The 22,226-nt window shown below is 37.7% G+C and overlaps 13 protein-coding genes across 13 annotated transcripts; 4 read left to right on the forward strand and 9 right to left on the reverse strand.

Moving 5' to 3' along the window:
• Window positions 1–51: 51 nt before the first annotated feature.
• On the reverse strand, window positions 52–1,706 carry B0P05DRAFT_478320 (P-loop containing nucleoside triphosphate hydrolase protein; the record flags this gene model as incomplete). Its single annotated transcript, XM_051575011.1, has 7 exons — window positions 52–306; window positions 347–412; window positions 466–546; window positions 592–655; window positions 700–934; window positions 978–1,579; window positions 1,621–1,706. The coding sequence occupies 7 exons, from the start codon at window positions 1,704–1,706 to the stop codon at window positions 52–54; spliced, it is 1,389 nt and encodes a 462-aa protein (XP_051430925.1).
• A 1,160-nt stretch (window positions 1,707–2,866) lies between these two features.
• On the forward strand, window positions 2,867–5,630 carry B0P05DRAFT_478223 (uncharacterized protein; the record flags this gene model as incomplete). The annotated part of the gene is made up of 11 exons (XM_051575005.1): window positions 2,867–3,224; window positions 3,320–3,775; window positions 3,817–3,939; window positions 3,998–4,230; window positions 4,312–4,435; window positions 4,723–4,854; window positions 4,893–4,939; window positions 4,984–5,059; window positions 5,242–5,304; window positions 5,387–5,505; window positions 5,556–5,630. 11 exons carry the CDS (start codon window positions 2,867–2,869, stop codon window positions 5,628–5,630), a joined length of 1,806 nt encoding a protein of 601 aa, XP_051430926.1.
• A 110-nt stretch (window positions 5,631–5,740) lies between these two features.
• On the reverse strand, window positions 5,741–6,729 carry B0P05DRAFT_558497 (uncharacterized protein). Its single transcript, XM_051580152.1, has 3 exons — window positions 6,568–6,729; window positions 6,410–6,518; window positions 5,741–6,363 (listed from the first exon to the last, which is right to left on the reverse strand). The coding sequence occupies exons 1-3, from the start codon at window positions 6,707–6,709 to the stop codon at window positions 5,802–5,804; spliced, it is 813 nt and encodes a 270-aa protein (XP_051430927.1). The 5' UTR covers window positions 6,710–6,729; the 3' UTR covers window positions 5,741–5,801.
• A 94-nt stretch (window positions 6,730–6,823) lies between these two features.
• B0P05DRAFT_272109 (uncharacterized protein) lies at window positions 6,824–7,911 on the forward strand. Its single transcript, XM_051573402.1, has one exon. The coding sequence runs from the start codon at window positions 6,938–6,940 to the stop codon at window positions 7,718–7,720; it is 783 nt and encodes a 260-aa protein (XP_051430928.1). The 5' UTR covers window positions 6,824–6,937; the 3' UTR covers window positions 7,721–7,911.
• A 59-nt stretch (window positions 7,912–7,970) lies between these two features.
• B0P05DRAFT_478325 (uncharacterized protein) lies at window positions 7,971–9,143 on the reverse strand (the record flags this gene model as incomplete). The annotated part of the gene is made up of 7 exons (XM_051575012.1): window positions 7,971–8,074; window positions 8,120–8,180; window positions 8,226–8,251; window positions 8,295–8,436; window positions 8,485–8,702; window positions 8,754–9,054; window positions 9,102–9,143. 7 exons carry the CDS (start codon window positions 9,141–9,143, stop codon window positions 7,971–7,973), a joined length of 894 nt encoding a protein of 297 aa, XP_051430929.1.
• Window positions 9,144–9,419: 276 nt separating this feature from the next.
• On the reverse strand, window positions 9,420–10,711 carry B0P05DRAFT_558522 (uncharacterized protein; the record flags this gene model as incomplete). Its single annotated transcript, XM_051580153.1, has 5 exons — window positions 9,420–9,569; window positions 9,619–9,679; window positions 9,730–10,182; window positions 10,239–10,321; window positions 10,372–10,711. Coding segments are annotated over 5 exons (976 nt in total), but the record flags the coding sequence as incomplete, so codon positions are not given.
• Window positions 10,712–10,780: 69 nt separating this feature from the next.
• Window positions 10,781–11,809, forward strand: B0P05DRAFT_558524 (integral membrane protein DUF92-domain-containing protein). Its single transcript, XM_051580154.1, has 5 exons — window positions 10,781–11,086; window positions 11,155–11,191; window positions 11,243–11,270; window positions 11,315–11,551; window positions 11,597–11,809. The coding sequence occupies exons 1-5, from the start codon at window positions 10,816–10,818 to the stop codon at window positions 11,801–11,803; spliced, it is 780 nt and encodes a 259-aa protein (XP_051430931.1). The 5' UTR covers window positions 10,781–10,815; the 3' UTR covers window positions 11,804–11,809.
• Window positions 11,810–12,786, reverse strand: B0P05DRAFT_558527 (proteasome subunit alpha type-4). Its single transcript, XM_051580155.1, has 4 exons — window positions 12,667–12,786; window positions 12,464–12,626; window positions 12,002–12,420; window positions 11,810–11,939 (listed from the first exon to the last, which is right to left on the reverse strand). Exons 1-4 carry the CDS (start codon window positions 12,710–12,712, stop codon window positions 11,818–11,820), a joined length of 750 nt encoding a protein of 249 aa, XP_051430932.1. The 5' UTR covers window positions 12,713–12,786; the 3' UTR covers window positions 11,810–11,817.
• Window positions 12,787–12,806: 20 nt separating this feature from the next.
• B0P05DRAFT_558530 (U3 small nucleolar RNA-associated protein 6-domain-containing protein) lies at window positions 12,807–14,950 on the reverse strand. Its single transcript, XM_051580156.1, has 5 exons — window positions 14,836–14,950; window positions 14,645–14,789; window positions 14,411–14,585; window positions 13,016–14,367; window positions 12,807–12,975 (listed from the first exon to the last, which is right to left on the reverse strand). The coding sequence occupies exons 1-5, from the start codon at window positions 14,914–14,916 to the stop codon at window positions 12,839–12,841; spliced, it is 1,890 nt and encodes a 629-aa protein (XP_051430933.1). The 5' UTR covers window positions 14,917–14,950; the 3' UTR covers window positions 12,807–12,838.
• On the reverse strand, window positions 14,946–17,125 carry B0P05DRAFT_558534 (uncharacterized protein). Its single transcript, XM_051580157.1, has 4 exons — window positions 16,107–17,125; window positions 15,879–16,058; window positions 15,381–15,834; window positions 14,946–15,335 (listed from the first exon to the last, which is right to left on the reverse strand). The coding sequence occupies exons 1-4, from the start codon at window positions 16,662–16,664 to the stop codon at window positions 15,022–15,024; spliced, it is 1,506 nt and encodes a 501-aa protein (XP_051430934.1). The 5' UTR covers window positions 16,665–17,125; the 3' UTR covers window positions 14,946–15,021.
• A 214-nt stretch (window positions 17,126–17,339) lies between these two features.
• On the reverse strand, window positions 17,340–18,242 carry B0P05DRAFT_558535 (uncharacterized protein; the record flags this gene model as incomplete). Its single annotated transcript, XM_051580158.1, has 1 exon — window positions 17,340–18,242. A coding segment is annotated over exon 1 (653 nt), but the record flags the coding sequence as incomplete, so codon positions are not given.
• Window positions 18,243–18,693: 451 nt separating this feature from the next.
• On the forward strand, window positions 18,694–19,020 carry B0P05DRAFT_458719 (uncharacterized protein; the record flags this gene model as incomplete). Its single annotated transcript, XM_051573977.1, has 1 exon — window positions 18,694–19,020. A coding segment is annotated over one exon (327 nt), but the record flags the coding sequence as incomplete, so codon positions are not given.
• Window positions 19,021–20,642: 1,622 nt separating this feature from the next.
• On the reverse strand, window positions 20,643–22,138 carry B0P05DRAFT_478265 (transmembrane amino acid transporter protein-domain-containing protein; the record flags this gene model as incomplete). The annotated part of the gene is made up of 5 exons (XM_051575006.1): window positions 20,643–21,061; window positions 21,108–21,267; window positions 21,325–21,630; window positions 21,678–21,929; window positions 21,977–22,138. The coding sequence occupies 5 exons, from the start codon at window positions 22,136–22,138 to the stop codon at window positions 20,643–20,645; spliced, it is 1,299 nt and encodes a 432-aa protein (XP_051430937.1).
• Window positions 22,139–22,226: the final 88 nt, after the last annotated feature.

Here is a 22,226-nt window from a genome sequence, read left to right on the forward strand (position 1 = left end):
CTGGGTATCGAATACTACCAATAATAAATAACCTGAAAATATTTCAAGGTCTTACCTTAGCCACATATAAAGCATAATGTTCTTGTGGTCACTTTCTAGTTGTGCCAAACCTGCAGTTGATGCGGGAGTAACATTAGGTAACTGAATGACATCATCTAAGGTACAGGTCTCGTTTTCGCTGAACTTTTTAGCAAAGAGTTCAATCATTTCCATGGAAGACTCATTTCGACAACTAACAGGCGCAGTGACAAACTGGTATTTGTCTCTAAGAGGTAGTTTGATATGTTCAATTCTTTCGGCAATCGTCTAATCTGATTTAGTCTATGAAGTAACCTTTTTTTTTTACCTTTTGATCTCTATAGTTACACAGGAAATAATCACCATTTAAGGAAGCTAAATCTTCAAATTTTTGCTTCAATCATGAAACACAAAGTTTAGAACGTAAATCGAATGATTGTCACTTACAAGTAATCCTGAAAACTTTTCTTGGGGCATTTGTAATGCAAAAAGTTCTAAAATATCAACTGTGGGTTGCAATCCTGCCATCTAATGTTGATGTAAGAAAAAAAGAAGTCGATAAGCAACCCTTACCTCAAGTGGAATGATAGGCGCACTAACGCATTCCTTAATGTACTGAAGGTCCCGAGGATGCAAACTAAGGAAATAAGCGTATGTCATAATTAAAATAAATAAACTTACGTAGTGACTTCACCTTCATTGTAGGCAGTACCGAATCTACCTGCACGTCCTGCAATTTGCTTTATTTGGGGAATGCTGACATGGCGAAATGTTTTTCCATCAAATTTTCGGACAGTAGTGAACACAATGCGCTTAATGTTAAGGTTAAGGCCCATTCCTACAGCGTCAGAAGCTACTAGAACATCAAAGCCGCTTTCGAGATCATTAAATGCTTTGGCTTGAAGTGCTCTTGTTTCTAATATCATGTCAGTCCTTATAATCTATTCCCACAAACATACCTGGTGGCAAACCGCCATAGGCCACAGCACAACGAAGACCTGTTAGTTTTTCAATCTTTTCTTTCAAGGCAAAAATTTCACTTCTAGAGAACGCAACAACACAATCTCCTTTTTTGATCTTGGTCAAGTCATTATTCAATGACGTCTTGTCCACTTCAAACGGCGTCAATCGAGAGTATTCGTTGACGACGACTTCATCATCCAATGTTTCACAAATCTTTTTGACGAGAGGTACTGCCGATGCTTCACCGCATAAATGGATTTCCTTTGCCTTTAAGCCTAACAGTGCCTGCGTCCATGCCCAACCACGATCTGGATCACCAATCAATTGGATCTCATCAATCACAGCCACGTCCATGGGTTTGTTCAAGTTTGCCATTTCAACCGTCGAACTTGTCAAGGGTGCATAAGGTGCTACTTCTCTTCTTTCTTCACCTGTCAACAAGTTGCACGGAACACCTTTTTCGTTCATTTTTTCATAGATTTCATGGGCCAATAAACGCAAAGGACCACAATAAATGCCTGATTCAGCTTGTTCTAAACGCTTTAGGGCTCTATAGGTCTTGCCACTGTTGGTAGGTCCTACATGCAAAATAACCTGTCTAACAACAATCAGCATCCCCTTTTCTTAAATCTTATTTACCTCTTCATTTGACGAGCATCAGGAAACCATTCACTAGGGAATCGCAAATCACTTATCTTTCGTAACGAATTGAACTGATCCACCATATGCTCGGGTAAATGAGGTTCTGCAAAAGTAAGAAATGCCGATAATAAAGCTTTTTCAATATATTCTATCCGATGGTGTCTATAAGCAATTTGTTTTCTCTTTTCTGTCCTTCTTACCATGACCATCGTCTTCATTAAATCCAGTCATTAATTCTCGAGCATTCAGACGAGGAATATGTCCAGCCAATGCAGCCTTTACAAACATATCCGCAATATCTGAGAACAATCGACCTCGAATACCCAGTCCACCTGCTTTACGTCTAACAACTTGATTTGTAGTGAACCGATTTAATTCTCTTTTGAGATCTATACAAGCATGAGTCGTGCTAATCATTCTCATTTGACTTTACTTCTTGTCATCCATCGTATGTCTTTTTGGACAGGACGTGAAAAGATGTCGAGAAAGGTAGATTTGTAAGGCGTTGGCAATCGTGATCGATTGCCACTAAAGTCTTTGTTGAAAGTAGGTACTTGACGAGAACATGGCGGTGTTGTATACAAAGATCGGGTAACGGAACGTTGACTCGAACGGACCAAGTATAAAGCTTGGCGCTGTAGAGGCAATATCCGTAACATGATATGTCAAAAAAAAAAAATCCGTAGTTAATGCAAAGGCTCCCCCCTAGACACAGAAAAAAAGCAGTCTTGTGCTTGCTGGATATGAAAATCCTTCAAGCACTGCATAAGATATCCGGACGACTGTGCCTGAATTTTGGTTGTCATGAAGATAAACTTTCGAGACTGAAAATAAAATAAAAACCTTAATTAATTTTTACTAAATTAATACACATTGTTTGTTGTTGTTATTGTATTTTCCAATGACATAAGCCCCTATCCATGAATTGTTTTTATTGAGAAAAAAAGAAGCACAGAGAAAGTAATATCCATTTGAGTAACAATGATAGTAAGCTCTGTCGTACAAAAACAACCTAACTCCTCGGTTTTTTTTCTTTTTCTTTTTTTGTGATGCCTTAAAACAATAGGGCGCAAAGACCGAACAGCCAAAAGAATGATAGAACAAGCCATGAGCCTAAAGCCATGTCTTGATTGTGCAACACTAACAATGAAAATTTGGATGGAGAAGAAAATTTAATTAACCGAATTATGGTAACTGTATTTTTTTTTCTGGTCACTTGGACAATTTTTTCTCTCTCACTCTCATGTTTCTCCCTAAAGAAAAAGTCAAGCCGCCTCGAAGCTTACGATCAGCTCGACTTTCTGTTGTCAAGAATCAGATTTCAACACCTGTCATACAAACGTCTGTTACAGCACCAAAAAAAGTCATAAAAGCACTTTACGATTACCAAGCACAAAGTCCTCATGAACTCTCGTTCTTGAGAGGCGACTTCTTTCTTGTCAGTTCTGGAACTGAAAAAGACTCTAGTTTTTATGAAGCATTTAATCCTATCACCAACTCAAGAGGAAACGTGCCTGTCCAGTACTTTCAAGTCCTCGAAAAACATGAGAAAGCCATGGTCGAGTCAGCAAAGACGAATCCAGAACCTCCACAGTTAGAAGGTAATAAACAGAGACAGCATACATGCTTAACTCGTATGTAGTACATCATAAAGCACAGCCTCTTTATGGTATTGTGCTGTATGATTTTAAGGCAGAAAGATCAGATGAATTGGATGCCAAAGCAGGAGAACCCATCATTATTATTGCACAGTCAAATTCAGAATGGTATGTCGCAAAACCAATTGGCCGCTTAGGCGGACCAGGTTTGATTCCTATTTCATTTGTGGATATTCGTGATGCGTCTACAGGACGTACGGTCAAGAATGAATTGCCTCAATCGTTTCCTAATGTAGAGGATTGGAAAAAAAAGACATTGGGATATGAAGCTTCTAGCATTGAAATTGGCAGACAGTTACAAGAAATGAGCATCCAAGAAAGAGCAGAGGAAGAAGCAGAGGAAGATCCAGTTGATTATTATCAGTCCAAAGATGAAGTTCTTGTGGTGTCTGCTCATATTGATTCTTATATCTTGGAAGGTGATCAATACTGGTTTATTGTGTTTGCAAGACTATCTAATCAAAAGCATCGTGTCCTATATCGACTTTATGAAGGTAAGCATAGGCACAATGCCATGAGTTCTAATGGCCATTAGATTTCTATGATTTTCAAATAAACTTTTTACAAGAATATCCAATGGAAGCCGGGAAACAAGATCAAGAAAGAATCCTGCCCTTTATGCCCGGACCATTAGACGCAGTAAATGATGAAATTACAGGTAAATGAACGCACACTGAGTTTATCTGTCCTTGAATGTTCACGTGTTTTCTATATAGCGGATCGAGCTCGCGATTTATCAAAATATTGTGATGAATTACTTAAATTACCAAGATACTTGTCTTCAAGTACATGGGTTCAGGACCAGTTGTTTGGCATTCATGAAGGTGATATAGAGACAGACATTGATCCAGCAACGGGCAACATACCAACTACCACTTCTACTCCTAATACTATTAACACATCTAATCCTAATAATTATTCCACCACGCCCACCACACCTACCACGCCAGTCATGCCTCCTACGCCTTTAACACCAGCTACACCAGCTACACCAGCTACTCCTTCTGTCTATCATGGGAACACGATCAAGGTCAAAATCAAGTACAAGGATGAGATTTTTGCTATTAAAGTCCCTGTACCAATCACAGTCGAGTTCCTGCGCGCTAAAATCATTGATCGCATAGGATTCGAGGTTCAACTCTTTTATAAGAATGGTGATCCTCTTGTGAATCTAGAGACAGAAGCCTTTGAATCAGCTGTCAAAATAGGCAAATTGACAGTTCTGGCTTCTTGAGCTATTTTTATCGTATACACAAAAATAAATAAAAACACGTTTTACTTCTTTTTTTCGTGAATTCAAACACCGATATCGTTGTTGTATTTATTTCACTTGTTCTTTTTTTCTTGTTCTTTTCTTTCCCCCCTCTTTTCTCTCTTTCTTCTTTTTTTTTTTTATTACACACACATATACACACATACACAATGTCTGAACACCACGAAGATGAACTTGCACCTACACAAACTACTGGTTACAAGCCAGGAGAAAAGAAGTCTCTTCAAGAATACCAAACTTTGGACGCTGAAGATGAATCCTTGAACAAATGGAAAGAATCTCTCGGATTAAATAAGTCTGGTCAAAGTAAGCCTATTTAGTCATTTGCGCGTCTGTAGACTCATCTTTATCCTATTTAGCTGGCCCTCATGACGATCCTCGTAAGGTAAATTGTTCTATATCTATTGTCAATCTCTTAACTCGTCTTAGGTCATTGTCGAATACCTTGCTCTTGAGGTTCAAGGCCGTGAAGATGTCAGAGTTGATTTATCTACTCCTCGTAAGTGTATGCATTTCATAACATCATGAACTGAATTTCAATTTCAGACGCTATTGACCAAGCCAAAAACGCTCCTTTCACTATCAAGGAAGGTGTTGAGTACCGTATGAAGGTTAAGTTTAGGTAAGTCCTTTCTAACTATATATATATATATATATATGATGTACTAATTTATTCTATCTAAAGAGTTCAACACGATGTTGTCTCTGGTCTCAAGTACTTGCAAGTAGTCAAGAGAAAGGGTATCACAGGTAAAATAAATAATAGAGAGAGCGGTCCTTTTTCTGTGTCTAGAAAAAAAAAAAAAAAAAAAAAACTTACTCCTTAATTTAGTTGACAAGATTGAAGAAATGATTGGTAGTTACGGTCCTGCAGCTGAAGCTTATGAAAAGAAATTCGCACCTGAAGAAGCTCCTTCAGGTATGCTTGCTAGAGGTCACTATGATGCTAAGGTAAATAACTCTTCCCCCCATAAGAAAGTGTATTCATCCTTTTTCTATAGAGTAAATTCGTTGATGATGATGGTGTTACTCATATGGAATGGAGCTGGTCTTTTGATATCAAGAAGGATTGGTAAAAAAAAAAAACATATATATACAATTTATATACACCCATACTTTTATGCGTACGTGCACAAAAAAACAAAACCTCTTTGCTCTTCCTCTTTATATATACACATACACATACAAATAAAAAAAAAAAAAAAAATCACACACACATAAACATACGGCTCCGAATAAAAATTTGTTTATTCCCCTGGATACAAAATATCTGGGAACATGTTGAGATTATCTGTTAATTCACAAAAGTGGTGTATAAATCTAATAGGATAAAGGAGATCAATAAATAAATAAATATTAGCCAGCATATAGTCATCTAAAGTGACATTGTACATGATGTAGTAAAGTTCTAGCATGATATAAATACAAATAAGACTGGCAACCGTGATAGGAAGCAGGATTTCTATAGGATCCATGTCGTAAATGTATCTCAGCCATAAGGAAGATAGACACACAGCGCCTAGACTACACACAAATGGAAATGCGCCTTTGAACGGAAACCGTCTTTGGAAGGTATAGAGGACCGAGCAAGCAAGTCCAAAAATGGTCATGATAAAAACAGACTGGCCTTCTTCATACATGAGTTTGGCAACCACATTGGCTGTCACGAGTGCCATGCAGGCTGAATACAGGCTCAAAAGGACAGTCCGAGTCAGGACCGAGAGATGAAAGAATTGACTGTATAACTGCCACATAATAAACAAGGCAATCACAAACAAAGGCAAGATAGGAATCCACCAGGCCCATGTACTATATTGTTCTGAGTAAGTATACACTTGTGTTGTTATTCTTTTACCTATTCTTAAGCCATTCAAATAAAGGGCAAATACGTATAATAAAGATAATCAATAAGGAGATAGAAAAGAATTGTGCTGTTGTGATAAGCAATACTCTTCGAACAAAGTCTTTCATAAAAGTGTGTTAGTGTGTGCTTTTATGACGTTGTCTATTTACCCATTTGTTGAATGAGTGTCAAACGAGATACTGAGATGCCCAGGATGTCTTGATCGAGATGAGCAGAACCATACCGTTCTAAAGGGTCAGGGGGTATAGCCACTGGGTAGTATATGGTATTATAGTTTCTATGGGTATTCATTCTATCAAACAAGAAACGCTCTATTACTACTTAATTTACGCACTCCGAGTCGTTGGCTGAGTAGTCTCCTCAAGTGTAACACATTCGACTTGTCTTTTTTTATGCGTGCACTGTTTATTTCATATTGTCCAATCATATGTCCTGTACCTGAATTCACTTTGCTCCTTTATATTTTGTTGCTCTACTTTTCTCTCTCTCTCTTTTTCTTTCTTTTTCTTCTGTACACATATGCAGAACCAACAGATAGAAGCTCACTTGGACTCATTGCCTACATTAAGTCAAGTCTTGGCCAGAAAAAGCCAACCACCTGTATGTCTTTATAACTATTATATTGTCTTACGAGATCGATTGGCATTGGAGACATTACTTGATTTTTGGCTTGATGTAGCTCAAGCAGAAATCCTTTATAATCGCTATCTAAAACACTCAAAAAGAACAAGCCAACCAAAGCAAGCGTTTAGACCTATATCTCAATACACATCACTCGCTATCTTGGCTCCTACTGAACCCAGAGTCTCGATAGCCACCACAGTCAGTACTAAGAAGCCAGTGCCTACGCATGCTGACCTGGTCGAGGCCATGGAACGTATTTATGCTCGGTACTTGATACCTCATGCAGAAAAAGAAATGGAACAACTTCCTTTCTCGATCAAACAACCTATTCATCAATACTACCATCAATGCGTACAAGACCATGGTGATGTGATTGACAATCCAAGCTTGATTTATGCAGAAGCCAAAGAGTATGTCTATCAATTACTTCAATCAACATTTCCTCTCTTTTTGAGATACAAGGTATTGATGAACATGACATTGCCTCAACAGATAGGAAGAGTGGGAGTAGGTCTTTTTGTTTTACTTTTTGGGTTTTCATTTGAATTCTCCTTGATTTTTCTCGATATAAGTCCATGGCACATACGCTTATGGGTAAGTTTATCCTATCTGGTTGTCCTGACTGATGCTGGAGTATATAGGGTACTATACCTATTTTTTGCAGTGTCTATTGTTTAATGACATCGATGACGGGCATTGATCCTGTATGGTTGCTTGTATTTCACTTGAGGTAAACTTGCTGTTGTCTTGATAGGACTAACATGATTTTTTTAGTGAAACTGTACCCTTTCAGTTTAATTTCGTTGTAGACACTCAAGTCAAGAAGATCTTACAAAAGAGATCCTTGATGGTCTTGACACTTATTTTGTTTATTACAACTGTGATTATGATTCTATTCTGTATTCCTGCTGGAAGACGCCTTTAACTTTTATTCAATCGACCAACGTTCTGGACTGACGGCTGTCTTTTCTGCTTGACCTGTAGGCTGCATTGGATGAGAAGAAGTAGCTGTCATTGCAGTCGCATGTGAAACTGAACATTCATGTTATTTTCCATGATCAAGCCTATTTCACTTACTATGATTGATTAAGCCATGATTAAAGTTTCTAGTACAAATAATAGCTGAAGGAACAGATGCCTATACAAAGAAGTGAATATAGGAGAGACAGGAGAGTAATATTACCAAAATAAGGACCATATCCACACATACTAGATAGAATGAGTTGAACATACTCAATAGAACATGACTTACAGAAAAATGTTAAGAATACTTTGGACCCAATAAATCGATCTGGATTATGTAAAATAGTGACCAACATATAGATAAAGTAAGCCATACTAGCCGTAGCCAAGGCAACAAATAAGTACATATGTATTTTCCATTCCCGACGTAACTAAGGTAGAATAAGTTATTTTGTTGTTGTTGTCATGTAGTTACTTACCCCCCAATAGGCCATAGACAACATGACAATCGAGACAAGACAACTGAGGACAATATGTTTAATTAATTCTTTGATAATCACTTGTCTGGCTTCTTCTGTTGTTGCTTCAGGTAACCAAGCAACAATCAACAAGACGAGATATTGAATTGAAAATCCAAAAAAGAAGAAGAAATCAAACTTGAGTAGCATCAATAAGATCTGATACATCTTGTAACGATCTAGAAAGAAAGAACTGTTATTACCAAGCCAATAAGCTTATGGTTTTATACCTCGCATGGATAAATCAGCTCCAATCTTCTTGTAAATCTGCCAACCAAATTCCAAATAGAGTTTATAAGCTAAAAATATAAACAGCATGGATGAGACCAACATGATGCATATCTGTGTGATTTCTGCCCATCGAGAAGCATGATAAGCATCACCCAAGAAGGCTAATACCAAAGTGACACTAGGGTCTTGTGTGTTACTGAACAGCGTAGAGGATTGGTGGTATTGTATGATGGTATATGCACTCATGCCTAACTCAAAAGCGACCAGCGCAATGAGTTGAATTGTATTCTTTTGAATAATCTATGAATAATAGCATTAGAGTGAATGTATACATATTTCTATATTACAGCATCCAATACTAAAATAACAGTAAATAATTGTGCAAACATAAACAACACAAAATAGACTAAAAGTGACCTTGCATTAGCATAGGCTGTCATTAGACTCGAACCAAATGATTTCTGATTAAGACGCTCTTGGTTAATAATGTTGATTTCTGTCATATGGTAACTGAATATAATGGATTCAAATACAATAGCAAGTACTGCTTGTAGTAAAATAGTAATGAAAATAGCGCGTGTCCATTTAGAGTCACCAAACTAAGATAGTATAAGACAAGCCATACACACACTATTGTTACTTACGACTCTTGAAGTAGTCCACATAGTTTTAAAGAAAAAAGAAAGAAAAAAGAGAGAGAGAGAGAGAGAGAGAGAAATTAAATAGTAGGAGAGAAAGATATATTTATATATAAACTCCCTTTTTTTTTTACGCCTCTAAATAAACTGCAATCTTTCTTCATAATATTTGATCAACTAAACAAGAGAGATATGAATAGACTGAATCTAGAGTAAAATAACTTACTTTCATAGGGATATGTTCATGTGCATCTTTCATTGGGTGAATTGTTCTTCTGCCATTGTTCCTGTTCAACTTATGAGTCAATATGAGAGGGACATATCCCTTTCTACTTGCCATTCGATATAACAAAGAATAATCTTGGGTTCAACAGGCGATGCTTGAACACACACCTTGTTAAGTTCTTGAGACCAATTTGTGTTTGATGTAGGGTAATTGGTAGGGAAAGCATATCCTAATTCAAACATATAATCAGGAACATGCTCTGTATATTTCTTAAGTCGTTTTGTTTGTGCTTCAGTCTGATCTTCATCATGGACACGCTTAGCAGACACAGGTCTCTTGACTGGCTTAGGTTCAGGTGTCTTGGTTTGTCTGGGTTCAGGTGTTTTGGCCTGTTTGGGCTCAGGTGTCTTTGGTCTACGAGGGATAGGAGGTGGTAAAGAGGGTTGTGGTGATGGGGATCGTGATTCTGTAACTTGCTGAGGTTTTTTGCTTATAGGTGCATTGGAAGGTCTAGGAATATCAGGTAAACTATCCCAATAAGCAGCACAAAGATCATAGACATCACTATGAAAAAAAAAGTAAGTACATATCTATATACATATATATGTAAATGTCATTACGCGTGAATAGTATTGGCCTTTTCAGTTGTATTTTCACTACTAGGATATCCTTTCCATTTGATCTCGTAATTCACTACTTTGCCCTAATGCCGTCATTCTATCAATATCATAGTATTGTGTATAGGCTTCTTACCTTGTAAATACGATGACCTTCAATGCGTTCAATTTCGAATTCTTCTTCAGTCTCTTCCTCTTGTTCAATAGGCGCTATCTTCTTTTTAGACTTGCTCTTCTTTTGAGTTTCTTCTGTTTCTGGCTTGGGTGTCTTTTGTCCTGTTTCTCTGGGTGATTGTTGATTGAATTTGAGTTTCTCTTCTTCTACTTCCTGTGTCTGTTCCAAATCAGGATCCACGTCTTCAATGATATCTGCTTTTAATAATAAGTCGTCTTCTTCATCTAAAAATGCAAGAATCTCTGTTTCTTGTTCTTCTTCTTCAATTGTGATTGTCTTTTCAGCCATCTCTTTTTTCATGATTCAATTTTTAAGAAAAAAAAAAAAAAAAAAAAAGACGCGTTTGTTACCCTACATCTTTTATTTTGTAGCGGAGAATACCTTTTTTTTTTCTCTTTTTCTTTCATGTCTCATCTTTTATTTGCTCTTGGGTTATCCATATTACTTGTTATTCATTCAAGACGCAAGAAATCACTTAGTATTGATGGTGCTGCTGCTGCTTTTATGTTGGGCATGGTGACATTCTCATCTCGTCTTTGGCTTTTTACAGTTGTTCTCTTGACATTCTTTCTTTCAAGTAGTCGATTGACCAAGTTTAAGGCTGATCAAAAACGACGCTTAGAAGCTGATTATGAAGATGCTAGTGAAAGAAACGCGGTTCAAGTGGCTTGTAATGGTTTGATGGGGGTATAGCTGTCCTTTTGTTTCAATTAAATGAACCTGGGGTCGATTGCTTTCATCAAGCGCGTTGGAGTCGTGTCTTGATCTGGGCTTATGTAGGGTAAGTATATCCCTTTATATATTTATATATATATCTCATTCAAATCAATAGACATTATGCTTGTTGTGCTGGTGATACGGTAAGTAAAAAGTCATGGATTCATGATAACTCATATCCCTTGAGTGGGCAAGTGAATTGGGTATCCTGAACAAGGATTGGCCCATTTTAATCACACGCATGAAAAAAGTGCCTCCAGGTACCAATGGCGGTGTTTCTGGATTAGGATTGGCGGCTTCTTTTGCAGGTGGTACACTGGTAGGTCTTTCTGCTGCCATGACACTGTATATAGAACAAGCATGTTATGGATTTGCATGGGAATTGGTCTTGGTGGGTTGTTTAGCAGGTGTGGGTGGATCTTTGGTAAGTCTGGATCTGTTGAGATACATGTCATTCATTGATGTCTAGATGGATTCTTTGTTGGGTGCCACCGTACAACAAAGTCTGTATTCAAAAGATCAAAAAAAGATAGTGGCTCAAGGCAAACAAGGCGAAGACATTCAAATCATCAGTGGTTTACCCATCTTGGATAACCATCAAGTCAATTTTGTTACATCTGTCATCACGACTAGTATGTGTGCCTTATTAGCACATCATTTATATCCTACCATATAAAACACATATTTTATTTAAGCTGTTTCATGAACAGTAGCACCCACTTGTTGTTCTTTTAACAATGCATCAATCTCCTCAGGCTTATAAAGATCATATTTAACTTTGTTTTCTTCAAGTCGAATGGTGGCAAATTCCACTACAGAAAATCAAGTCAATACACAAGAAAGATCCACCTATCTTGTTTTTTTTTAAACTTACATTTTTCACTTGTCAATGTTGTACTGTCCATGGTTTTGCTTAACACTTTAATAGCCAATGCTTTGGCCTCCTCTAATGTCATGTCATCCTTATGATCTTGTTTCAAAATAGATTGTGCTGTAGCATTATTGGCACCAATACAAGTAGCCTTCCAACCACCATAATTACCAGAAGGATCAGAATGATACAATTGGAAACCATAGTGTTCATCATAACCAGCAAAGATAAAAGAGACACCAAAAGGACGCAAACCACCATATTGAGTATAACCTTGCTTTAAATCACATAGATTTTGAACCAGTTGTTCAACTGGGATTTCTTCATTGTATGCAAACAAATAGCGTTGTGCACTGGCTCGAGTCCAGTTGATCAAGATGTTGGCATCAGCTGTAATACCTGCTACACCACAGATAATGTTACTATCATGGGGTGAGTCCATAAGGCTGTAATCAGTCTACTTACTCGTTTAACTTGTAAATCTTTTCAGAAGTAGCACTGGTCTCTAATAGTTTAGCAGTGACCTTCTTTTCAGCAGCAATAACAACACCATCTTTTGCGAGAATACCAAGTGCAATACCAGCAAGAGAAATAGCTTCCATAGCATATTCAACTTGGTATAAACGACCTAACAAAAAGTCAGTGAGTGTCTATCGTTCTGTAGTTACCTTCAGGTGAGAAAATAGTGGTTCTTGAGTCGTATCTTCTGGCCATAATGTAAAATAAAGAAGAAAAAAGAAAGGTTTATGCCCTTTGATGATCGCGTCTAACAAGAAAAAAATAGAAACGTAATACTGTGACGTCTTGAAGGAGTTTTAAAATTCTAAAGATTTATTATGTTTATTTTCTTAGTTTTTGGATTTGAAGATCCAATGCTTCCTTGTTGGGTAGTTCATGACATGCTCTATGGTACACTTGATTGGCCTTTTGAAATTTCTTTTGAGAGTAAAGATAGGCAAGGTATGAAATATAGGTTTCTATTCTATATGAGTAATGAGCTACATTGTATTTTCTTACCTTCTTTATGATCTTCCATGCGAGTTACTTGTTCATACAGATATTCCACACTGGCTTTTCCTTGTTGGTCTCCAGTACCGTATTGATTCTCAAGTTCAACACACTTCATATAAAATCCAAAAGTAGGATAAAAGCCCTTGATGATCTTGCGATAAACAGTACGTGTAGCTTCAATACCTTGAGATGCAGCTGTCCATTCCACATAACGTGATTGAACTAATTGTTTGATCTCGGAGGGTTCAGAAGAAGTAGCGGAAGGTAAAAGCATCGTCACTTTTTCACATGCCTTGTAGAACAGACGATCAATGTCTTGTGTCGATAGATTGCCATGCATGATCCAGTCAATAAAGGCGCGCCATAACACAAGTGAGCCAGGATTCAGCGCCAATGCTTTCCAATACAAGGATTCTTTGGTTGCTGCCAATTGAATACGATATAACCAAAGTGGTGTAGCATCAGGAAACATCTCTGTGCCTCGCTCTGCCACGGTCTCTGCCTTCTCCTTGTCTGTCTCGATCAACATAGGCATCCATAACGCGTATATCTTTGCATTCATTTGACCTTCTTTCTGACACGCTTTCAATGTCTTTTGTGACAGTTTGGTGAGATACAATCGCAGGTTTTCTTCTGTCACCAAGTCACGCCAATTCAATAAGAATTCGATATACAATTGCCACATCGTTGGCATGTTCAGATCAGCCACGGCCTTTTCAAAGTCCTGCACACATGCACGCAAAGCAGGCACAAAAGCAGGATCTGATACTTTTAGACTGCCAGTCATATGTCTTGAGGCTAAAACACGTCTGGCTTCAGGCTGATCGTATAAATCACGCTGCATGGTATCGTATACATGGTCTATCTGTGTCTCCATCTCTGTAAATTCACGGTAGACATCAATAAATCGTTGGCGGAATCCAATGTCGTTTGGAATGGCTTGAATGGCATTATCGTACACAATCTTGGCCAAAAGACCTTGCAAGATTGGATTGTTGGCTTCCTCGAGTGCAGCTGCTTCTTTTTCTGTCATGGTCTTTTTGTTTTCGTCTGATTTCCATTGTGCTACATCTTCGCCTGTTAATGCAGGTAATTGAATTGTGTTGTCTGTGTCCATCACATCTTCTGTCTGAGTTTGAGGTTGGTTGATACCGAGTAATCTTCTTCTGAGCTTGATCTTTTCGATATAGATCAGTTCAAGACGGAAATATTCGTGCCATAATGATTGATTTTCAGGCATCAGACGAAGTGCGCGTTGTAACAAGACACGGGCAGCTGCTACATTAGCATTCTCTTCGTGTTCCCAAGTGGCTGCCATGATCCATAAAGAAGCATTGTGAGGATGATGCTGAATGGCTCTACATACATAAGATTCTTTGTCTCGTCTAGGGTCAAACTTACTGAACAAACACACTCGACAAGATATTATTGGCTTTGTTGCGTTTAGCATAATCAATGTATTGTAACCAAAGTGACAAGTCATTTTTGAATTTGATGGTGGCTCGTCTAAATAAACCGTAGATTCTTCTTGCGCCTGAGTATTGTAAATCATCGCCTTTTAAACCATCCTTTAAGCCTATCAAATGTAAGCATGAAAAGAAGAGAGATAGAGAGAGAGAGGAATAGTTCACCTACCCATACGAGCCACTCTCTTTTGACGAAGTTCTTCCAAGTTCGTTTCATATTCAATAGCTCTCAAGAAATCAATCTTTTGTTTGATACGACGGTGTAGAGCATATTCAAAATTAGTTCGCTTTTTAATGATCGATTTGATCTCGGCCTATAGGTAACATTAGTCTTGCCAATTTCCCATGAAACCTACTCACAGAAGAAAAGACATGTTTTTTCTCAAGACCCTCGAGCTCAGGTATCATACGCTCGAGGTAGTATTGTACTGATTCAGCCATAGTCAATGAAGTATAGTGTGTATTGAAGAAAAAAAAAAGAAGAAAGGACACATCAAGTTTAAAAAAGACGTGTGACCATGTTTCTTTATTCAAGCCACTTCTTTATTATAATAAGCCGACACGTTTACCATAAAACAAACAACCTGTACAATAGACAGCCATACCACCGAGAATCCACCAGAAATAAACAGGATCTTGATATTCTTTGCCAGGCACTGCGACATTCATACCCCATAAACTACCAATCAGCGTTAAAGGAATAAAGACAGTAGCCAGGAATGTCAATCTGTTCATGACACTGTTTGTCATGTTGTATGTCTGTGTTAATTCGAGATTGACTTGAGCAAGATAATTCGTATGGGCTCGATGAAGAATACGATCATAGTGGTTAATGTTTTGAGCCATAGTCACAACATGATCTAGAAAAGTTAGTGAGGCAATGTCACTTGAGAAAGGAAGATTACCTTGAATATCCCCTAAATACAACAAGACATCTGAAAATGCCTTTTTGGTTTCCAACAGATCCCCTCCAGGGGAACCAGGTATAGCAAGATGATGATTGAGTGGCACAGATTGGTCTAACATGGCATATTCTTTTGATTTATCTTCGTACCGTTTCATCAGGCTCTTGATAACATCCAGTTTTGAACCCAAGAGACGTGTCAATTGAGTCGATTTTTTACGGCACCGGCTGATACGTTTCAACATGTCTGCCTGTTCAGATTCCTTGAGGACAAGCGAAAGTTCGTCAATCGAGACAGCTTCCATTTCTACTTGAAGGATAATAGGTGCAAAACTATCTGTCACTGAATCCACCAAGGCATAATTGATCCAGTCAGGCGTAATAGGCATGAACTCTTTGAGTTGATCGCATCGTTCTCTGACTCGGGCAATATGTTCTGATTTTTTGAAATGAAACTATAGATGTGTGACTAACAAGATGGATACTATGGCGCACTTACAGTCAAGAGGCCTTCTTTAAAGATCAAGGAATAGAAATTAAAGGGCCTGATTCTATCTGTTAAAGCGTCTACTTCAAATGCCCTAAAGCAAACAAACGTATAGTTGGGAAACAACTCTACTTTTTCACGAGGTTCCTGAGCTTGAATGTCTTCTGTTGTCAATGGATGAATATGAAATGTCTATTCAAACATAAGTCAATTTGCCTTGATGTTCTGCTCATACTAAACCTTGCTCAAGATTCTCATCTCGTCCAGCGAAGGACACAAGACATCTACCCACCAACCTTTGGACCGAACCACAGACTCAAGTGCCTTCCTGCCTTCTTCTGTCAATAATTCCTGTAGACTGGCTGAGACAATCGCATTCTTTTGAGCAGAGTAGATTCTAAACCGAATATCCAAAGGAGAATAACTATCGGCCAAGACAGAAGATGGACCATACAGTTGATTTTGTTTGCTCAGGGTTTTGGATAAAGGAACCGTGCCTACTGACATTTTACGAGTATGATGTTGCACCATACGATGGAATGCAGCAATATCGACATGATCGTCGACACTAGCTCTGTATCGAGGAAATAAGACATCGGTCTTGACATCTTCTTGATCATCGGCTGGATTGAACTGGTAATCTTCTTTAAAGAAGCTATGAAAACTGCCTGTACGTTGATGGTGTGGCAATGGGGTGTCTGCATTAGAATCTCGATAGGAAGTAAGGCCAGGATAATCATGATGCATTGAAAAGGATCCTGTGCCTCTTCGACGAATAGATGAAGAGCGATGAGACATGATATGAAGAGAGAGAGAGAGAGAGAGAGAGAGAGAGAGAGAGTTACATAAGAGAGAAAAAGAGAGGAATGGAAATTGACAAGGCTATTCGGACACAATTTAGGTGAAGAAGCACGGCATTTGATTTTTATATTTCAATGAAAACCGATAGTTATATGAGTCAACTTGAGATCAATGATTTAGCTTGAAATACGAGCATCCTTTCAAACCTAAGACGAAGAAAGGCTCTTGTAACTATGGCTTTGCTTTTTCTCTCGAAGAAGCTGCATTTTTTTTATGGCGGACTTTGAATAAGATTACTTTTTTCAAAAGTTATTTTTGTAAGGAATTTTTTTTAGTACGTTGGTCTGGTCACTCTTGGTGGTGCTATAATCCCTTGTGAAAGACTGTATCTCTTAGATACAAGCAATTGTGTCAAGTGTCAAGTAATTGAAGACAATTTGAAATGGTGTGCTTTACTTGTGATATTGGTATAGCCATCTGTAGCATTGAACAAGACAAGTTATAAAGAATACTGACTCCAAGGAGCAACCAACGAAACACTTAATATATCCTTTTTGGGACATTTTAATGGGTAGCCCAGATGACGGCTATTTTATTGGGACTATATAAGACTCATATAATTGTATTGAATGCTTTCACAAAAGCATTGTTTTCAAGATACAGTAAGAACGGTAAATTTTGTCACTTTGAGAAAATTGAATGTCTGTAACCAAAAAATAAATGTCATGAATAATGTCGAGATGTTTGTGCTTTTGAACATTCATTCAGCTGAAGCATTTGCATGAGAAAGCAGTGTCGATGATGTCTGATGTCCAGGCAGATCTAGGAGATCAGCGTCATTATGTCTTGTCATATCCGCAGAAGCCGAGTCATCGGTGGAATTCTCATTATCAGTGGCAACGAAGCAGTTAGAATTTAAAACAGAATCTGCCAGTACAGGCGTATTCGCAGACTCTTGCCAGTCATTAGTCTCTTGATTATCAGAATTCGAGGTAATAGAAGTGGTGTTATCATCAATTGATGGTGACGTCGAGCGATGTGTTGTATCATGGCTGGAAACGCGAACGGATGTCGAGCAATTGACATCAGGCAAGACTTGAATTTCTTGTTGAATAACTTTTTGCACGTATTCGGCACTGCTGAGATGTGCGTCAAGATCCGTCACCAATCGTGTTTTCTGTAACCAAAACTGTTTGCTTGCGAAGGAACTTTTCCATAAATTGAATTCCTTTGTCAGCCTATCGCAATCATCCGGTATATACTTGGATATAATGTTCTTATACCGCGAATAAGCGTAGTCCCTTCTGAACAAATCGAATTTCTCACAAAAAGCAGGAAAAGTGAGGGTGGCCTTATTTTCGATGCAATAGGTGATGTGTTGAGGATTGTTGACTTTCTGGTTCATTCCTACAGCCATTTGCTTTTTGTGGGCAGAATTCGCTATCACTTTTGTTGGCCGGTCGCTTTTGTGACATCAAGAACTTCGTCAAATTCAAATAAATGGTAAGAAAACAAGGTAACAAAGCAGGAAGTTGGAACACAATCGGCTGAGAAATGTATCTAAAAAGCAATAATGGGAAATTTTTTTCATTTTGTTTTCACAGTTGAGTAACAAAAGAGATGTTTGTGTTCAGTAAGCTGGTTTATGAATCATCTGAACGGCCATTCTACTGTTCCTTTGTCTTAAACGGTAGCATTGGGACGTTATTTTGTCCCTTTGGACTATAACATAAGCATTGGAATGGGTTTCCGATTGCCTCGCGTAAAAAAACCTTCACATCTAGACGGACAAACAAGCAATATCATCCTGTGTAGATGATTACCAGAGGAAGTCGAAAACATCATGAGCTGCGTATATATTTCGTACTAACCTTTTCACTCTTTATGATCTAGTAATTTGATTGTTGTAGGTGTTCAGCCATTCAATAAACAACATCGCTGGCTACGTAGTACTACTTTGACCAATATCAAATCGGATGCCAGTGGTGATAAAAGACCAGATGCAACCCTGACAAAACTTACCTAACTCTCGTATGGGCCAAGCCTGGGCTTTGGTGAAGCAAAAGTGGCACAGCCCACTACAAACAACAATGATCTATGCCATGATCTCCTGCACTTAGGAATCTTTTGCAAAGAAGCCATCAATACCCGCCATTGGGATGCATGTTTAGCTTTTCAAATTCACGGATTTACCATTGTCTTCTATTTGATGCGATTACGTCATGATGGCATCTACACCATGTATGAAATCGCAAAAGTATTATTCCCGCGTTCATTGGAAGAACTCTCATCATTTATATCCTTGAAAAATCTTCAATCTTTGGCTCAAGTATCCGAATCATTTTGGCGATTGTGCAAATCCGTACCTGCTTCGGAAATTGATGTAATGATTAGCAACTCTCGTCCTACACACCCATGTTTCTACAATCTCATTGATAGCAGCAAGAACAAAGGTAGAACTTGTGCCTTTCGTTTTGAGCATTAGTTTTTTTTTTCCAATCTTCTATGACTTATAATAAAAAAGGCTTATTGTTTTCTGGCTTTTACTTACCTGATTCTTCTGTACTGTTGGCTTTAATAAAAGCTGTTGCACAAGTTAATACTATTCAATTAGTTATATAACAATAAGCAGAACGCTAATTGTAATTAATTGATATAAACAAATAAAAGATGAAACATAAGAACGATCATCCGTTTGTAGTAATTACCTGTATGAGAGTAGCTAACTTGTATAGGAACTGAACAGGTTATTATTAGAAGAGACGTTACTTATGACATTTATATATAAAAGATTATTACGAGTGGTTCATGAAGTGGAAAGACTCAGATCTGGATTATACTAAGAACTGCGTCTTTATTGATGAGGCTGGATTTAACATCAATATGAGAAACAATTGGGCTAGGTCGGCTGTAGGAACATCTACCAAGTAGAGATTGAAGAGACTCGTTCTCCCTCCCACCCCATTATCGGTGCTATACACTGTAGTAGCGTTATCCATGTTGCTATGAAAAAACCACCACCTAAAAAGCAAAGAGGCCCAAAAACTCAAACATCGAAGACGGCAGGAGGCAAAGAGCAAAGAGCCTACCATAGAGTACGTTGATGTTGAGGAGAGGACCACTGTCGAAAACAACAAGCTAGGAGCAAAGGATACAATTACTACCCATTTTGTGAAATTTATGAATGAGCTTCTGGAATATCATGGACATGGATGAGAGTCATATGGGTAGTTATCTTGTAATGAATAATAACTGTACTATTCATAAGTCTCATCCAATGATAAGAAAAATTGAGAGTAGAGGTTATAGAGTAGTGTAGTTATTTCCTTACTTGCTAGAGCTAAACCCAATTGAACAGTTTTGGGCAATCTTGAAAGGAAAATTGAAACGCCACAAACTATTGAATGAAGAAAAAATGCCTGATAGAATTGCTGAGGCATGTAATGCCATACCTGCTGAAATTCTATACAACTTTGCCAGTCATTCTAAACGACAAATCATTCAATGTTATAATAAAGCTCCATTCTAAACGTTTTGAAGTCAAAAACACATATCATTTTTAGGTCAATTTGATTTAACTTATTGTGACATTTCTCTTATTTCAAAAGGACAAAATCTCTAGACATAAAGGAACAATCATTTTTGGCTTAGTGCCATTAATTTTTTTGGAAAGTGACATTTATTTTTTGGTTATGGACATTCAATTTTCTCAGTGACAAAATTTACCGTTCTTACTGTACTAATATATATCTTGGTCAATTGTTGCTTTATCTCGAGCTAAAGCAAAGAATTTGTCGAGGTATAATGAAAAAATGTCATTTTTTTAGGTATAAAAATGCTGTTTTATATACTGATTTAGAAAAGTATGTCGGAGGGCATCATTTCCCTTAAATAACATAGCATGCCTAAGGGGATATGTTAACTTTCCTTGGTTAATATTGCAATAACGAACCACTTTAAGAAAGGATGTGTTTATTATAATAAACGCTTAATATTAAAAGTCAAACAAATACTCATCACTAAAAACCCATAAAACACTAAAAACAAAGCAACCATACGTTTCCAATGATATCCGTCTTCAGAATGCATCTTGAAATAAAACAAACCAGGTAAAATAAACGAAATTGTCGTTGAACCTGTAGAACCCACAAACGACAACACAAGATCCAATTGAGAAATAGAAATGGCTACTAAATAGGTAGAAATCACAATACAGCTGGTCATGATCCAATAGCGTTTGTTGGAAATAACAGGTTGTTGAAGAGACTCCGATTTAAGCGTGTCGATAATCTTGTCAATCGAAGCTCGACAAGGATGTGTTTGGAGTGGATAACTAAAGATCACCAAGACCACAATAGCCAATCGACCAAAAGCAACAAAAGCAGTCTGAGGATCTAGTTCGGAATTAATCATCATGGCTTGTAAGATCACGTTACTTACATTCAAGAATAATATTGCCCAATACATGTTTACCAAAGCTTAGATAACCCAAAATAGCTACCAACTCATAGATAAAAGCAGCCGAACCAATAGAAGTGGAGATCACTTGAACAATTGACTTTTCATCATTCTTTTTCAACTCGTTATAGACAGAAAAAATCTAGTTTGGGGATACTCAGCATAAACTTATCTTTTCTTCTTCTTTATCTTCACTTACATTTTGATGACAGGTAAAAGCAAAGATAAAGACAGGCAATTGACCAAAGATTTTGGTGCTCCAGTGAAAATATTCAATCGCATCAGGTGGTGGTGGTGGATAGTTGGGCGAAACATAATGATAAACAACAATAGCCACTAAATAGGCCACAGCAAAGAGTGCAACTAAACTTGTGTATTTTAATGAATCCAGCTTTCTAAGCCAGCTCAATGGTCCAACAGCTGTAATTATACTCAACGAAATCCAGAATCGACGATCCATCAATAACTCAACATCTTTAGCACCATGAAAAAAAGACAACATGACCTAACTGACGTGTAAGACACTACCACATCATTTCCTTTTCATGTTACCTGAGGCATCAAGTCACCCAAAATAATGAGGTAACTGATGGCTACACCAAAGCATTTGATAGCAATGGCTGTATCGAAAAAAATGCCTAATTTGGGCCAAGTTAATTTGGATAGGGATGAAAATGATGCATTTCTGCCCCCTACTCTATCCGCACATCGTGCTAAGAAATAAAGACCAAGACTGGATGTACAGCCAGCATAAATAATGATGAATATGCCTGGAATCAATCCAACAGAAGCCAATGCAGCAGGCTATATTGAATGGTAAACAATCACTCGCAACATGAATTGTTACTTACCATGGCCAGCATGCCTGTGCCTAAAATAGTATTCGAAAGATTAATAGAAGCACTGGTTTTCGTAGCACTGGGTTCTTCAAAACAAACACTGTTGTTATAAATAGACGAGTCCTCTGTTTCATTGGTTAACAAGGGCCGACGTTCATCTAGAGCAGAACCCATTGTTGAAAAGGCAGAGGAAGATATAGAAGAAGCTGTAGTATCATTCTCTATGAAGGACGAATAATTTTTCATTTTAAGAGAAAAAGTA

The sequence above is a fragment of the Gilbertella persicaria genome (genome assembly GCF_025201335.1).
Source record: "Gilbertella persicaria strain CBS 190.32 chromosome Unknown B0P05scaffold_51, whole genome shotgun sequence".
In the NCBI taxonomy this organism is placed as follows: domain Eukaryota; kingdom Fungi; phylum Mucoromycota; class Mucoromycetes; order Mucorales; family Choanephoraceae; genus Gilbertella; species Gilbertella persicaria.